The 16674-nt window shown below is 57.3% G+C and overlaps 1 protein-coding gene across 2 annotated transcripts; it reads right to left on the bottom strand.

The window, feature by feature from the left end:
• Positions 1-4340: 4340 nt before the first annotated feature.
• Positions 4341-10010, bottom strand: UQCC3 (ubiquinol-cytochrome c reductase complex assembly factor 3). 2 transcript variants are annotated; one of them, XM_090129609.1, is made up of 4 exons: positions 9662-9993; positions 7768-7916; positions 6779-7078; positions 4341-4551 (listed from the first exon to the last, which is right to left on the bottom strand). In XM_090129609.1, the coding sequence occupies exons 3-4, from the start codon at positions 6945-6947 to the stop codon at positions 4436-4438; spliced, it is 285 nt and encodes a 94-aa protein (XP_089985735.1). In that variant the 5' UTR covers positions 6948-7078; positions 7768-7916; positions 9662-9993; the 3' UTR covers positions 4341-4435. The 2 variants fall into 2 exon arrangements, with proteins under 2 accessions (XP_089985735.1, XP_089985736.1); XM_090129610.1 differs by lacking the exons at positions 4341-4551; positions 6779-7078 and adding an exon at positions 7473-7509 and having other exon boundaries at positions 9662-10010.
• Positions 10011-16674: the final 6664 nt, after the last annotated feature.

Below are 16674 nucleotides of genomic sequence, written 5' to 3'. Positions count from 1 at the left end.
CACTTAGGGGGTGGACCCACACTTATGGGGTGGAGTCGCACTTGTGGGGCTGAGCCATAGATGTGGGGCTGCATCTGAAGGCTGTGTGTCATTTTGTGTTTCACTTATGGGGCAGCCCCACACTTATGGGGTGGACTCACACTTAGGGGGCGGACCCACACTTATGGGGCGGACCAAAACTTATGGGGCGGACTCACACTTCTGGGGTGGAATCACACTTATGGGGCAGCCCCACACTTATGAGGCAGACCCACACTTATGGGGCTGAGCCATAGATGTGGGGCTGTGTCTGAAGGCTGTGTGTCATTTTGTGTTTCACTTATGGGGCAGCCCCACACTTATGGGGTGGACCCACACTTATGGGGCGGGCTCACACTTATGGGGCTGAGTCATAGATGTGGGGCTGCGTCTGATTCCAAAGGTTGTGTTTCACTTCTGAAGGGTTTGTGTTCCACTTATGGGGCAGCCCCACACTTAGGGGGTGGACCCACACTTAGGGGGTGGCGTCAGACTCGTGGGGTGGAATCATAGATGTGGGGCTGCGTCTGATTCTGAGGGCTGTGTGTCATTTTGTGTTTCACTTGTGGGGCAGCCCCACACTTATGGGGTGGACCCACACTTATGGGGCTGAGCCATAGATGTGGGGCTGCATCTGATTCCAAAGGTTGTGTCACTTCTGCAGGGTTTGTGCTCCACTTATGGGGCAGCCCCACACCTATGGGGTGGGTCCACAGTTATGGGGCAGACCCACACTTATGGGGTGGAGTCGCACTTGTGGGGCTGAGCCATAGATGTGGGGCTGTGTCTGAAGGCTGTGTGTCATTTTGTGTTTGACTTATGGGGCAGCCCCACACTTAGGGGGTGGACCCACACTTATGGGGTGGAATCGGACTTGTGGGGCAGCCCCAAACTTATGGGGTAGACCCACAGTTATGGGGCTGAGCCATAGATGTGGGGCTGCATCTGATTCCAAAGGTTGTGTCACTTCTGAAGGGTTTGTGCTCCACTTATGGGGCAGCCCCACACCTATGGGGTGGGTCCACAGTTATGGGGCTGACCCACACTTATGGGGTGGAGTCGCACTTGTGGGGCTGAGCCATAGATGTGGGGCTGCGTCTGATTCTGAGGCCTGTGTGTCATTTTGTGTTTCACTTATGGGGCAGCCCCACACTTATGGGGTGGACCCACACTTATGGGGCGGGCTCACACTTATGGGGCAGCCCCACACTTATGGGGCAGGGCTAAGAGATGCGGGGCTGGTGTTAAACTTTGGGAGCAGATCCACACTTGGGGGTCCAGCCCCACATTTGGGGTCTCACCCCACACTTTGGGGTCCTGCCCCACACTTGGGGGTCTCACCCCTCATTTAGGGGTCTCAGCCCCCACTGGACAGTCTCACCCCACATTTAGGGGTCTCACCCCACACTTATGGGGCTGCCCCACATCTCGGGCACCGGAACCAATAAAGTGTTGCTCACAGAGCTGCAATGCGTGGCTCCCAATGTTCCCCCCCACCATGGGGTCTCTATGGGGTGCTGTGGGTCTCTATGGGACGCTATGGGTCTCTATGGGGAACTATGGGGTCTCTATGGGGCACTATGGGGTCCCTATGGGGCACTATGGGTCTCTATGGGGCACTATGGGTCTCTATGGGGCGCTATGGGGTCTGTATGGGGTCTCTATGGGGCACTCTGGGTTTCTATGGGGTCTCTATGGGGTCCCTATGGGGTTCTATGGGTCTCTATGGGGTCCCTATGGGGTCTCTATGGGGCACTATGGGTCTCTATGGGGCACTATGGCGCACTATGGGTTTCTATGGGGTCTCTGTGGGGCTCTATGGGGTCTCTATGGGTCTCTATGGGGGCTCTATGGGGTCCCTATGTGGTCTCTATGGGGTCTCTGTGGGGCCCTATGGGGCACTCTAGGTTTCTATGGGGTCCCTATAGGGTCCCTATGGGGCAATATGGGGCTCTATGGGGCTCTACAGCGCACTATGGGTTTCTATGGGTCTCTATGGGGTCTCTATGGGGCACTATGGGGTCTCTGTGGGGCCCTATGGGGCACTATGGGTCTCTATGGAGCTCTATGGGGTCCCTATGGGGTCTCTATGGGGTCCCTATGGGGTCTCTATGGGGTCTCTATGGGTCCCTATGGGTCTCTATGGGTTTCTATGGGGTCTCTATGGGGTCTCTATGGGTCTCTATGGGTCTCTATGGGGTCTCTGTGGGGCTCTATAGGGTCCCTATGGGGCTCTATAGGGTCCCTATGGGGCTCTATGGGGTCCCTATGGGGTCTCTATGGGGTCTCTATGGGGTCCTATGGGGTCTCTGTGAGTCCCTATGGGGTCCCTATGGGGCACTATGGGGTCCCTATATGTCCCTATGGGGTCCCCATGTAACTCCATGTGTCCCTATAGGGTCCCCATATGTTCTGATAAACCCCTATAGGATTCCTACATGTCCCTACAGGGTCCCTATAAGTCACCCTACATCCCTACAAACCTCTATGGGGTCCCTATACATCGCTATGGGGTTCCCATGTGTTCCTATACGCCCCTATGAGGTCCCTATATGCCACTATAGGGTCCCTATATGTCCCTATGGGGTCCCTATAAGTCCCTATAGGGTCTCTATAAGTCCCTACAGGTCACCCTACGTCCCTATATGTCTCTATAGGATCCTTGTATGTCCCTACAGGTCCCTATGTGTCCCTATAAGGATCCCATATGTCCCTATGGGGTCCCTACAGGTCCCTATATGTCCCTATGGGGTCCCCATGTAACCCTGTGTGTCCCTATGGGGTCCCTATATGTCCCTATAAGGATCCCATATACTCCCATAGGGTCCCTACAGGTCCCTATATGTCCCTATAGGGATCCTATGTGTCCCTATAAGGATCCTATATATCCCTATGGGGTCCCTATACGTCCCTATAAGGATCCCATATGCCCCTATGGAGTCCCTACAGGCCCCTATATGTCCCTATAGAGTCCCTACAAAGATCCTATATATCCCTATAGGGTCCCTATGTCCCTATGGGGTCCCTATATGTCCCTATAAGAATCCCATACGCCCCTATGGGGTCCCTACAACTCCCTATATGTCCCTATAGGATCCCTATACGTCCCTATAAGGATCCCATACGTCCCTATGGGGTCCCTACAAGTCCCTATATGTCCCTATAGGAATCCTATGTGTCCCTATAAGGATCCTATATGTCCCTATGGGGTCCCTACAAGTCCCTATAGGGTCCCTATATATCCCTATAAGAATCCCATATGTCCCTATGGGGTCCCTTCAGCTCCCTATACATCCCTATGGGGTCCCTATATGTCCCCATAAGGATCCCATACGTCACTATGTGGTCCCTACAGGTCCCTATAGGGATCCTATGTGTCCCTATAAAGATCCCATATATCTCTATGGGGTCCCTACAGGTCCCTATATGTCCCTATGGGGTCCCCATGTAACCCTGTGTGTCCCTATGGGGTCCCTATATGTCCCTATAAGAATCCCATACGTCCCTATGGGGTCCCTACAGGTCCCTATATGTCCCTATAGGGATCCTATGTGTCCCTATAAGGATCCTATATATCCCTATGGGGTCCCTATACGTCCCTATAAGGATCCCATATGCCCCTATGGAGTCCCTACAGGCCCCTATATGTCCCTATAGAATCCCTATAAGGATCCTATATATCCCTATAGGGTCCCTACAAGTCCCTATAGGGTCCCTATATATCCCTATAAGAATCCCATACGCCCCTATGGGGTCCCTACAACTCCCTATATGTCCCTATAGGATCCCTATGTGTCCCTATAAGGATCCTATATATCCCTATGGGGTCCCTACAAGTCCCTATAGGGTCCCTATATATCCCTATAAGGATCCCATATGTCCCTATGGGGTCCCTTCAGCTCCCTATACGTCCCTATGGGGTCCCTATATGTCCCTATAAGAATCCCATACATCCCTATGGGGTCCCTACAGCTCCCTATATGCCACTATAGGATCCCTATGTGTCCCTATAAGGATCCCATATGTCCCTATGGGGTCCCTACAGGTCCCTATATGTCCCTATGGGGTCCTTATATGTCCCTATAAGGCTCCCATATGTCCCTATGGGGTCCCTTCAGCTCCCTATATGTCCCTATATGTCCCCATAAGAATCCCATACGTCCCTATGGGGTCCCTACAGGTCCCTATATATCCCTATGGGGTCCCTATGTGTCCCTATAAGGATCCCATACGTCCCTATGGGGTCCCTTCAGCTCCCTATATGTCCCTATAGGATCCCCATGTGTCCCTATAAGGCTCCCATACGTCCCTATAGGCCCCCATTCACACCCAGCAGCGCCGCACACCTTTATTTACAGCACCATCCCCCCGTCCGTCCCCCCGTCTGTCCGTCCATCCGTCCGTCCGTCCATCCCCGTCACCGTCCGTCCGTCCGTCCGTCCGCGCCGTCATGGCTGCCGTGCGGCGCCGCCCCGCTGTAGATCTGCTTCCCCACCGGGTCCACCAGGATGACGACCCCCCACGCGCCGACGCCTGGGGAGAAAGGGGCAAAGGTCAAAGGTCAGGGGCAAAGGTCAAAGGTCGGCCCGGCGCCATGGTGACACCTCACCTCACCTCCAACCCCCCCCCCCCCCCTCCATGGCAACCAGTAAGCCCCCCCCCCCGCCCGCCATCTTGGCTTACTATCATCCCTGTTGCCATGGCAACCAGTCAGACCCCCCCGCCATCTTGGTTTCCATGTTGCCATGGCAACCACTAAGCCATTCCCCCCGCCATCTTTGTTTCCATGTTGCCATGGCAACCAGTAAGCCCCCCCCCCGCCATCTTAGTTTCCTTGTTGCCACGGCAACCAGTCAGTTTCCTCCCCCCACCATCTTGGTTTCCTTGTTGCCATAGCAACCAGTAAGCCCCCCCCCCCCCCGCCATCTTGGTTTCCCTGTTGCCATGGGAATCAGTAGCCCATTTTCCCCCCCGCCATCTTCGTTTCCCTGTTGCCATGGCAACCACTAAGCCATTCCCCCCCGCCATCTTCATTTCCCTGTTGCCATGGCAACCAGTAGCCCATTTCCCCCCCCACTATCTTTGTTTCCCTGTTGCCATGGCAACCAGTAAACCCCCGCCCCCGCCATCTTGGTTTCCTTGTTGCCACGGCAACCAGTCAGTTTCCTTCCCCCACCATCTTGGTTTCCTTGTTGCCATGGGAACCAGTACGCCATTTCCCCCCCGCGCCATCTTGGTTTCCCTGTTGCCATGGTATCCACTAAACCACCCCCCCCCCCGCGCGCCATCTTGGTTTCCCTGTTGCCATGGCAACCATTCAGCGCCCCACCCCCCCCCCCCCCTCAAATCCATCATCTTGGTTTCCTCTTCCTCAACTCAATCCCCCCCCACCCGTTCGGCCGCCATTTTGTCCCCCCCCAAATCAACTCCACACTCCTTCAATTCCTCCGCCATTTTGCCCCCCCCCTCAATTCTTCACCTTCTCCAGTCCCCAATTCGGCCGCCATTTTGTCCCCCCCCCCATCAACTCCCTCCCCAACCCCCCCCAACTTCTGCTGCCATTTTATCCCCCCCTTCCTCAACTCAATCCCCCCCCACCCCTTCGGCCGCCATTTTGTCCCCCCCCGAATCAACTCCTCACTCCTCCAATTCCTCCACCATTTTGTCCCCCCCCCTCCCTCAATTCTTCACCTTTTCCACTCCCCAATTCGGACGCCATTTTGCCGCCCCCCCCCCCCCCCCCCGAAATCCCCAGTCCCCCCCTACTTCAGCCTCCATTTTGTCCACCCGCCCCCCACCAACTCCTCACCTCCCCCCCCATTTCCACCACTTTGACCCCCTGCCAGTCCCCCCCCCCCGCCGTCTCCTTGCCCGTCACTCTGCCACCATTTTCTCTTGCCCCCCCCAAATCTGCCACCTTTTTGTCCCCCCCCACCTCAACTCCTCACCCCTTCCCCTCCCCAATTCCGCCACCATTTTGTGTTTCCCCCCCTTCAACTCCCTCCCCAACCCCCCCAACTTCTGCTGCCATTTTATCCCCCCCCCCTTCCTAAACTCAATCCCTCCCCCTCCCCCCTCCCACCCCTTTGGCCGCCATTTTGTCCCCCCCGAATCAACTCCTCACTCCTCCAATTCCGCCACCATTTCGTCCCCAGCCCCCCCCCTACTTCGGCCTCCATTTTGTCCATCCGCCCCACCATCAACTCCTCACCCCCCCCCCTTTTCCACCATGTTGACCCCCCTTCCCCCCCCCCCGTCTCCTTGCCTGTCACCCCGCCGCCATTTTGACCCCCCCCCTCCCGCCAACTTCAACTCCTCACCCCCCCGCAGACCCGTACACCCCTTCAGCCACCATTTTATCCCGCCCCCCGCCTCCCAATTCCGCCATTTTGCCCCCCCCCCTCAATTTTTCACCCCTTCCACGCCCCAATTCTGCCGCCATTTTGCTTCCCCCACCCCCAACTCCCCAGCCCCCTCCTCCTACTTCGGCCTCCATTTTGTCCATCCTCCCCCTTTTCGCCATTTTGACCCCCCGTCCGCGACCCCCCCCACCGTCTCCTTGCCCGTCACCCCGCCGCCATTTTGACACCCCCCCTCCCGCCAACTTCAACTCCTCACCCCCCCGTAGACCCGTACACCCCTTCAGCCACCATTTTATCCCGCCCCCCGCCTCCCAATTCCGCCATTTTGTCCCCCTCCCCTCCCTGCCGCCATTTTGCCCCCCCCCCCCCCCCCACGCGCCAGTTTCCCCCCCTCTCACAGATGGCGAAGGTGATCTGCGCCACGTCTCCCATTCCCGGGGTCAGCCCGCTCCGTATGAGGGCCCGAGGCCGCCGGTAGATCCAAGCGGCGGCTGCGAGCAGCGCGGCCCCCCCAAGGAAACGGCAGCTCCAGCACCGAGACAGCAAAGGCCGCTGGTCAGCCGCCATCGCGCCGGAAGTTGACGGAATATCCGCCGGAAGCGATGGGACCGGAAAGAAGTGGAACCGGAAGTGGGGAGGGTTCGCTACGCAGCCACCGGAGGTGATCCCAAATTGACCGGAAGTGATGCAAGGGCGCCCTGTAGAAAACGGCGAAAAGCCCGGAATCAACGACCGAACGACGGAAGTGACCGAAGAAAGCGCCGGAAGTGACGGTGAGAACATATGCGCGCACCGGAAGTGATGCGGATACGACCGGAAGTTAGACATGCCGGAGCTGAGTGAAGAACCCAACGTGAAAGACCGAATAACCCGCCGGAAGCGACAGGAAAGAAACCGAAAGAGATGGGAAACGCCGCCGGAAGTGCCAGCAGCCCAACAGGAAGCGATAAGGACCCACTAAAAGCAGAACCGGAACTACCAAAGGGCCCGCAGGAAACGGGCGTCAAGCCAACCGGAAGCGGCAAGGAACCACCGGAAGTGACCGCGGAACCCGCAAGCAAGGGCAGGGAGAGAACCGGAAGTGCCGAGCGCCGACAGGAAGTGAGCAAAAGATTCGCCGGAAGCGATCCTAAACCGAACTGGCGCACCGGAAGTAAGGCACTCGCCGGAAGCTGCACCCTAGGAGCTGGCCGACCAGAAGTCAATAAAAGATTCGCCGGAAGCGCCTCGAAACTGAAACTGCCGACCGGAAGTGAGTAAACGATTCACCGGAAATGACCTTAAGATGAACCCGCCGAACCGGAAGCGAGTGAAAGAACTCAGCGGAATCGACCATAAAATGAACTTTCAGACCGGAAGTCAGCCGAGCAACCCGGCAGCTCCTTACCGGAAGTCAACCCTCCCTCACTTCCGCCACGGCACCGGACGCCTGGCCACGTTCTCCTCGGTGCTGGCCGCTTCCCGCAGGGCCTCCAGCAGCAGCTCGTTGTGCCGCCGCCGCTCGGCCAGCAGCTCGGCGCTGACCTCGGGAAGGGCCTGCAGGGAAACGCATCTCCCTCATATTCCCTTTTAATCCTTCCATTCCCATTTAATCCCCCTTTTTTCCCCATAATCCCCCATATCCCCTTTAATCCCCTTCGGAGACCCCTTTAATCTCCATTTGTTACCCCATAATCCCTCATATTTCTTTTTATTCCCTCCCATATCGCCCTTTAATCCCTCTTTATTCCCCCATAATCCCTATATCCTCTTTAATCCCCTTTATAGACCCCTTTAATCCCCCCATATCATCCCATAATCCCTCACATCCCCCTTTAATCCCCCTTAGAACCCCTCTAATCCTCTATATTTCCCTCTAATCCCGCATAATCCCTCATATCCCCCTTTAATTCCATCCACAGACATCATGTATAATGCATTAATTTCCCTTAGTCCCCATTAATCCCCATTAAATCCCCATTAATTGAGATTAATTCACTTTAATCCTCCCTAAATACGCCCTAATCCCCCTACCCTGCATTAATTCCCCTTAATCCCCATTAAATCCCTATTAATTGCCATTAACTCACTTTAATCCCCACTAAGTCCCTCCTAATCCCTGCTACCCTTCATTAATTCCCCCTCAATCCCCATTAATCTCTATTAAACACAATTAACTCACTTTAATCCCCCTTAAATATCTCCTAATTCCCCACCACCATGCATTAATTCCCCTTCAATCCTCATTAATCCCCATTAAATCCCTGTTAATCACCATTAACTCACTTTAATCCCCATTAAATCCCTCTTACCCCCCGCCACCCCCCCTCACTCCACACTAAATCCCCTACAGATCCCTCCATAGTCCCCCCATTCCACCTTTAGGCCCCTGGACCATCCCCCATTCCATATTACGACCCAAGAAACTCCCTCCGTTCCACCTTAACCCCACAGAACTCCCCCATTGCACCTTAAGACCTCCGGATCTCCCTCCGTTCCACCTTAAGACCCCCTTAACCCTCCGCGATCCACCCTAAATCCCCGGATCTCCCTCCGTTCCACCTTAACACCTTCTTAACCCTCCCCGTTCCACCTTAAATCCCCGGATCAGCACCCTGTTCCACCTTAGCACCCCCTGAACCCTCCCCGTTCCACCTTAAATCCCCGCATCTCCTCCCCGTTCCACCTTAAATCTCCGGATTCCCCCTCCCCCCCTTCAACCTTAACACCCCCTTAACCCTCCCCGTTCCTCCTTAAATCCGCGAATCTCCCCTGTTCAACCTTAGCAGCCCCTTAACCTTCTTCGTTCCACCTTAAATCCCCGGATTCCCCCCCCCGTTCAACCCTAACACCCCCTTAACCCTCCCCGTTCCTCCTTAAATCCCGGATTTCCCTCCGTTCCACCTGAACACCCCTTCAGCCTCCCCATTCCACCTTAAATCCCGGATCTCCTCCCGTTCCACCTTAAAATCCCGGATCTCCTCCCGTTCCACCTTAGCATCCCCTTAACCCTCCCCGTTCCACCTTAAATCCCCGGATTTCCCTCCGTTCCACCTTAACACCCCCTTAACCCTCCTGGTTCCACCCAAAATCCCCGGATCTCCCCCGTTCCACCTTAACACCTTCTTAACCCTCCCCATTCGACCTTAAATCCCCGGATCTCCTCCCGTTCCTCCTTAAATCCCCGGATCTCCCTCGTTCCACCTTAAGCAGGCCAAATTTCCCCCGTTCCCGCCCCGCCCCGCCCCCCCCCCCCCCAATCTCCTCCCGTTTCGTTTCCCGTCCCGCTGCCGCCGTCCCACCCGGATCTCCTCCCGTCTCCGTTCTTCTCCCGCCGCCACCGCCGCCCACAGCAGCGCTCCCAGCCCCACCGGCAGCGCCCCGAGGCTCAGAGCCCGAGCCCAGCGCCTCAGAGCCTCCATGGGCGGAAGTGAGCCCGGAGGGGGGGGGAACGGAAGTGACGTAAGGAAGGGCGCAGAAAGAGAGCTCGGGAAGGCCGGAAGTGAGCGTGCAGCGGCCGGAAGTGATGTGAGAGAGGCGAAGGAGCTCGAGAAGGCCGGAAGTGACGCAAAGAAAGAGAGCTCCGAAGGCCGGAAGTGAGCCTGGAGCGGACGGAAGTGATATGAGAGGGGCGAAAGAGAGCATGGAAGGCCGGAAGTGACGTACAGAGCGACCGGAAGTGATATGAGAGGGGCGAAAAAGAACATGGAAGACCGGAAAGTGACGTAAAGAGCGGCGGGGGAAGGCGGGAATTAAGCCTGAGGCAGCAGGAAGTGATATGAGAGGAGCGAAAGAGAGCTGCGGAAGGCCGGAAGTGACGCATAGAGGGGCGGGATAGACAGCTCCGGAAGACCGGAAGTGAGCGTGCGGCGGGCGAAAGTGATAGAAGAGAGGCGCAAAAGAGCTCGGAACGGCCGGAAGTAAATCTGAGACGGCCGGAAGTGGCGTGAAAACGGATTAAAGAAAGCACGGAACGGGCGGAAGCGGCTGCCTGGCGGGCGAGTGTCCTCAGGGGACTGAATAGAACCCATTGTGAGCGCAAAATGGTAGTGGCCAGACCGGAAGGGACGCAAAGAGGGAACTAAAGAAATCCCGAGGCGGCCGGAAGTGAGTCCGAGATGAGAAGAAAGTGAAACCCAAAGCGCCGGATGTCAGTGGGGGATGCCGGATGTGACGAAATGAGCGGCTACAGAAAGACGGGTCCGAACGGAAGTGAACCTGAAACGAGAAGAAAGTGAAACCCAGAACGCCGGAAGTGATCGCGGGGTGGCCGAAAGTGGCGTCAGATGGGCAAAAAGTGCCCGGGGTGGGCGGAAGCGACCGAGGGACGGCGGAAGTTTTGAGCAACTAAAGAGAGGCTGTGGCCGCCGGAAGTGATCCCGTGGCGGGGGGAAAATGAAACCCAGAACGCCGGAAGTGCCGCCATAGCAGAGGGCTCATCCCTACGGGACCACGAAAGCACAGCGTGGATGTCCAGCATGGATTTCTATGGGGCAGCCCCACAACTACAGCCCTACAACTTCGAGCCCCGCAAACTACGGGGCGGCTCCACAATTATGGGGCTGTCCTACAACTTCAAGCCCTCCAATAGGGGGCAGCTCAACCACTGTGGGTCTGCCCTACAACTATGGGGCAGCTGCACATCTATGGGGCAGCCCTATAGCTATGGGGCTGCTCTGCAATTATAGGGCAGCCCTCCAACTACGGGGCAGCTCGATCCCTACCTCAGATTTGCATATGCAGTCATCTACATACATATTCATTCCTTCCCAGTGGCTCATTAGCATATGCTAATGAACCCCCCCCCCCGGGCACCTCAGCGCTTTCCATCCCCCACCGCTTCATCCCCACTGAGCAACACCGGCTTTGGTGCAGAGGCCCCGGCCCCACATCCACCCATTTCCATCCCGCTGCAAACCAAACCACAAAAATCGGCCTTTTCTCCACCGTTTTCCCCTTTTTTCCGCGCTTTCATCTCATCTTTGCGCCGTTTAAAACCTGTTTTTAAGGCCTTTAAGGATCGCGCCTCCGCTCCGACTCAAAATGGCGCCGCTTCCGCCTTGCTCAGCCAATCAGACGCGGCGCTGTCAACAAGCAGCCAATAGGAAGAGAGGGGAGGCGGGACGAGTGGCGAGGAGCGGAAAAGGAAGCGAAGCGAAGCGAAAGTTATGGGTGGGGTTTGGTGACGTAATGAGGATGCCGGGCGGTGATTGGCGGGCGGCGGTGTCAAGCCGGAAGCGGAAGCGCGGAGGGACGCGGAGAGGCGGTGGAGTGGAGGTGGGGGGAGGGGCAGAGGGGGGAGAATTTGGGGTTAAAAACGGGGATTTTGGGGCTTTTTGGGGTTAAAAATTGGGGTTTTGGGGTCGGGTTTGGGGGAGGGGGTCGGGTTGGGGTTGGGGGGGCGGGGGGTTTTGGGGGGAAAAATGGGGATTTGGGGGTCGGAGTTGGGGAGTTTTGGGGTAAAAAATGGGGATTTTGGGGTTAAAAATGGGGGTTTTGGGGTCGGGGTTTGGGGAGGGGGTCGGGTTGGGGTTGGGGGGGCTGAGGGTTGGGGGTTTCGGGGGTTTTGGGGTGAGAAATGGGGATTTTGGGGTCGGAGTTGGGGAGTTTGGGGGTAAAAAATGGGGATTTTGGGGTCAGAAATGCGAATTTTGGGATTAAAAACTGGGATTTTGGGGCTTTTGGACTTAAAAATGGGAACTTGGGGGTCGGAATTTTGGGGGGTGGTCGGGTTAGGATTGGGGAGGGGGGTGAGGGGAAGTTTGGGGGGGGGTTGAGGTGAAAAATGGGGATTTTGGGGTGGGAATTGGGGTTTTGGGGGTTTTTGGGGTCATCAGGGTTCATTTTTGGGGGTTTTATTCGGGATTTTGGGGTCATTTTGTGGGGCTTTTGGGGTGGGGGGTCGTTTTGGGGTCCTTTGAGGGTCATTTTGGGGTGATTTTGGGACATTTTGGGGGCAGGGGGGCTTTGGGGGAGGATTTTGGGGTCATTCTGTGGGTTTTTTTGGGGTTTTAAGGCTCATTTAGAGCTATTTTGGGGATTCTTAGGGTGGGGGGGACTTTTGGGGTCATTTTGTGAGATTTTGGGGTCACTTTCTGGAGCTTTTAGGGTGGGGGGGTCATTTTGGGGGTGATTTTGGGGGCAGGGGGCTTTTGGGGAGGGGATTTTTGGGGTCATTTTGTGGGGTTTTTGGTGGGGGGGGTCGCTTTGGGGTCATTTTGAGGCTCAGTTTGGGATCTGCTGGGGGGGATCTTTTTTTTGGGGGGGATTTTTGGGGTCATTTTGTGAGATTTTGGGGTCACTGTGGGGTTTTGGTGCGGGGAGGGTCGTTTTGGGGTCATTTTGAGGCTCTTTTGGGGTCATTTTGGGGTATTTTGGGGCCAGGGGGCTTTTGGGGGGGGATTTTGGGAGTCATTTTTTGATATTTTGGGGTCATTTTAGGGGGTTTTTGGGGTGGGGGGGGTCGCTTTGGGGTTATTTGAGGCTCAGTTTGGGGTCATTTAGAGCCGTTTTGGGGGTTTTGAGGGTGGGGGGGGACTTTTGGGGTCATTTTGGGGTCTTTTAGGGGGGTCTTTTTGGGGGAGGATTTTTGAGGTCATTTTGTGAGATTTTGGGGTCATTTTGGGGGGCCTTTGGTGCGGGGGGGTCATTTTGTGGCTCATTTTGGGGTCTTTTGGGGAAGGTCCTTTGGGGGGGGGGGATTTTGGGGTCATTTAGTGGGGTTTTCAGTGCGGGGGGGGGGGCGCTTTGGGGTCACTTAAGGCTCATTTTGGGGTCATTTAGAGCCATTTTGGAGTCTTTCATGGGGGGGGGGGGGGCATTTTTGTTCTCATTGAGTGGGATTTTGGGGGGGGGGGGGTTGATTTAGGGGGTAAAAATGGGGGTCTTTCCTCCCCCCCGTGCCCCCCCCCAGGCCATCATGCCCTGACCATGTTCAGCATCGAGGAGTTCCCGGAGGAGCCCCCCCCCCTTCCCGGCCCCCGGGACCCCCCCGAATCCCCATGGGGGGGGGGGGGCAGCTCCGGTTCCAGCCCTGCCGGCACCCCCACAGGTGAGACCCCCCCCCCCCCACACCCCAACACCCCATTAAGACCCCCCCCCCCACCTAAAAGGATCCTGTCCTTAAAACCCCCCATTGGAATCCTCCTCTTAGGACCCCCCCCGCTCTGTCCCCCCCCCCCCATTAGAACTCTCCACTTAGGAGCCCCCCTGTCCCCCCCCATTTTGAAACCCCCCACTCAGGACCCCCCATTGGGACCCCCCCCATTGGGCCCCCATTGGGACCCCCCCCATTGGAATCCTGTTCTTATGACCCCCCCCCATTTTGAAACCCCCCACTCAGGACCCCCCATTGGACCCCCCCCCACTTTGGGACCCCCCCCATTAGGAACCATTGGACCCCCCCCCAATAGAACCCTGTCCTTAGGACCCCCCCATTTTGAAGCCCCCACTCAGGACCCCCCATTGGGACCCCCCCTTTTGGAACCCCCCCCTGATTAGAATCCTATTCTTAGGACCCCCCCCCAATTTTGAAACCCCCCACTCAGGACCCCCCTTTATGACCCCCCCATTGGGCCCCCCCCCACACTGGGACCCCCATTAGGACCCCCCCATTTTGAAGCCCCCACTCAGGACCCCTCATTGACCCCCCCCAACTGGGACCCCCATTAGGACCCCCCCATTTTGAAGACCCCTTTCAGGACCCCCAATTGACTCCTCCATTGGAACCCCCCCCATTGCCCCCCCCCCCTTTGGGACTCCCCCATTAGGACCCCCCCATTTTGAAGCCCCCACTCAGGACCCCTCATTGACCCCCCCCATTGGGCCCCCCCCACACTGGGACCCCCATTAGGATCCCGCCCCCCATTTTGAAGCCCCCCCCTCATCCCCCAATTGCCTCCTCCATTGAAACCCCCCCACTGCCCCCCCCTTTGTAGCCCCCCCCATTAGAACCCTGTCCTTAGGACCCCCCCCATTTTGAAACCCCCACTCAGAATCCCTCATTGACCCCCCCCATTGGGCCCCCCCCACACTGGGACCCCCATTAGGACCCCCCCCCCATTTTGAAGCCCCCCCTCATCCCCCAATTGCCTCCTCCATTGAAACCCCCCCACTGCCCCCCCCCCTTTGAATCCCCCCCCCATTAGAACCCTGTCCTTAGGACCCCCCCCATTTTGAAGCCCCCACTTAAGCCCCCCCATTGGATCCCCTCCCCCCCCCATTGGGATTCCTATTTGACCCCCCTCCCAAATTGGGACCCCCCCCATTAGGACCCCCCCCATTGGAATCCTGTTCTTATGACCCCCCCCCATTTTGAAGCCCCCACTCAGGACCCCTCATTGACCCCCCCCATTGGGCCCCCCCCACACTGGTACCCCCATTAGGATCCCTCCCCCCATTTTGAAGCCCCCCCTCATCCCCCAATTGCCTCCTCCATTGAAACCCCCCCACTGCCCCCCCCTTTGTAGCCCCCCCTCATTAGAACCCTGTCCTTAGGACCCCCCCCATTTTGAAGCCCCCACTCAGGACCCCCCTTTAGGACCCCCCCATTGCCCCCCCCCCAAGTAGCAGACACGGGGGGGGGGGGGGCACAGGAAGCTCACCCCCCCTCCACCCTTCAAGACCCCCCCCCAAATTTTGGGGCCCTTTCCCCCCTCCGTCAATAGCAGACACGTGGGGGGGGGGGCACAGGAAATTCGCCCCCCCCCATTTAAGACCCCCCCCCCCCCAAATTTTGGGGCCCTTTTCCCCCCCCCGCAATATCAGACACGTTTGGGGGGGGGACAGGAAGCTCGCCCCCCCCACCCCCTTTAAGACCCCCCCCCACCTTTTAGATTCCCTACTCTCCCCCCCCCCATAAACAGACACGGGGGAGGGGAACAGGAAGCTCACCCCCCCCCCCCCTTTAAGACCCCCCCCCCAAATTTTGGGGCCCTTTCTCCCCCAATATCAGACACGTGGGTGTGGGGGGGCACAAGAAGCTCAGATTCCCCCCCCCCCCCCCCCGTTTAAGACCCCCCCCCGAATTTTGGACTCCTTACTCTCCCCCCCCCCTCCATTGACAGACACGGGGGGGGCACAGGAAGCTCACCCCCCCTCCACCCTTCAAGACCCCCCCCCAAATTTTGGGGCCCTTTCCCCCCCCCGCAATATCAGACACGTTTTGGGGGGGGGACAGGAAGCTCAGACCCCCACCCCCCATTTAAGACCCCCCCCCCCCCCAGATTTTGGACTCCTTACTCTCCCCCCCCCCTCCATTGACAGACGCAGGGGGGGGCACAGGAAGTTCGCCCCCCCCCCCGTTTCGGGGCCGCTCCCGCTCCGCCCCCCCCGTGCTGTGGGCGGCGCGGCGGTACGGCAGGGAGCTGCGCAGGATGAGCGATGAGTTCCAGCTGCTGGTGGGACTTCCGGTCACGTGGGGTCGCGTGGGGTCACGTGGGGATATGGGGTTATATGGGGTTGTCGGGTCTTAGGGGCCAGCTGCTTGTGGGGCTTCCGGTCACGTGGGGTCACGTGGGGATATGGGGTTACCGGGTCTTATGGGCCAGCTGCTGGTGGGACTTCCGGTCACGTGGGGTCACGTGGGGATATGGGGTTATATGGAGTCTTATGGGCCAGCTGCTGGTGGGACTTCCGGTCACGTGGGGTCACGTGGGGATATGGGGTTATATGGGATTACCGGGTTTTATGCGCCAGCTGCTAGTGGGGCTTCCGGTCACGTGGGGTCACGGGGGTTACGTGGGGTCACGTGGGGATATGGGGTTATATGGGGTCGGGTCTTATGGGCCAGCTGCTGGTGGGACTTCCGGTCACGTGGGGTCACGGTGTCACGTGGGGTTATGGGGTTATATGGGGTTATATAGGGTTATCGGGTCTTATGGGGTTATATGGGGTCTTATAGGGTCAGATATAGGGTTATAGGGTTTTATGGGGTTACATGGGGTCTTATGGGGTGGGATATAGGGTTATATGGGGGGTTATGGGGTTATATGGGGGAAGATGTAGGGTCTTCTGAAGTTATGTGGGGTTTTATGGGGCTATATAGGATGAGATGGAGTGAGATGGGGCCAGATATAGGGTCTTATGGGCTTATGTGGGGTCTTATGAGGTTATGTGGGGTTTTATGGGGTTATATGGGGTTTTATGGGTCAGTGGGGTCTCTATGGGATCAATGGGGTCTCTATGGGGTTAGTGGGGTCTCTATGGGATCAATGGGGTGTCTATGGGGTCAGTGGGGCTTCTATGGGGTTAGTGGGGTCTCTATGGGATCAATGGTGTCTCTATGGGTTCAATGGGCTCTATATGGGATCAATGG

This window comes from Phasianus colchicus, chromosome 37 (assembly GCF_987193195.1).
Source record: "Phasianus colchicus chromosome 37, bPhaCol1.hap1.1, whole genome shotgun sequence".
Lineage (NCBI taxonomy): Eukaryota > Metazoa > Chordata > Aves > Galliformes > Phasianidae > Phasianus > Phasianus colchicus.
Note: the sequence above shows the minus strand (reverse complement) of the source record. Positions and strands in the feature narration are given on the sequence as shown.

Excerpts from the sequence above, each read along its gene's own strand:
- UQCC3 (XM_090129609.1), bottom strand. The coding sequence starts at position 6,947 with ATGGCGGCTGACCAGCGGCCTTTGCTGTCTCGGTGCTGGAGCTGCCGT. Across the intron at positions 4,552-6,778 it reads GCAGATCACCTTCGCCATCT|GCGTCGGCGCGTGGGGGGTC; the intron begins GTGAGAGGGGGG and ends CTTTCTCCCCAG.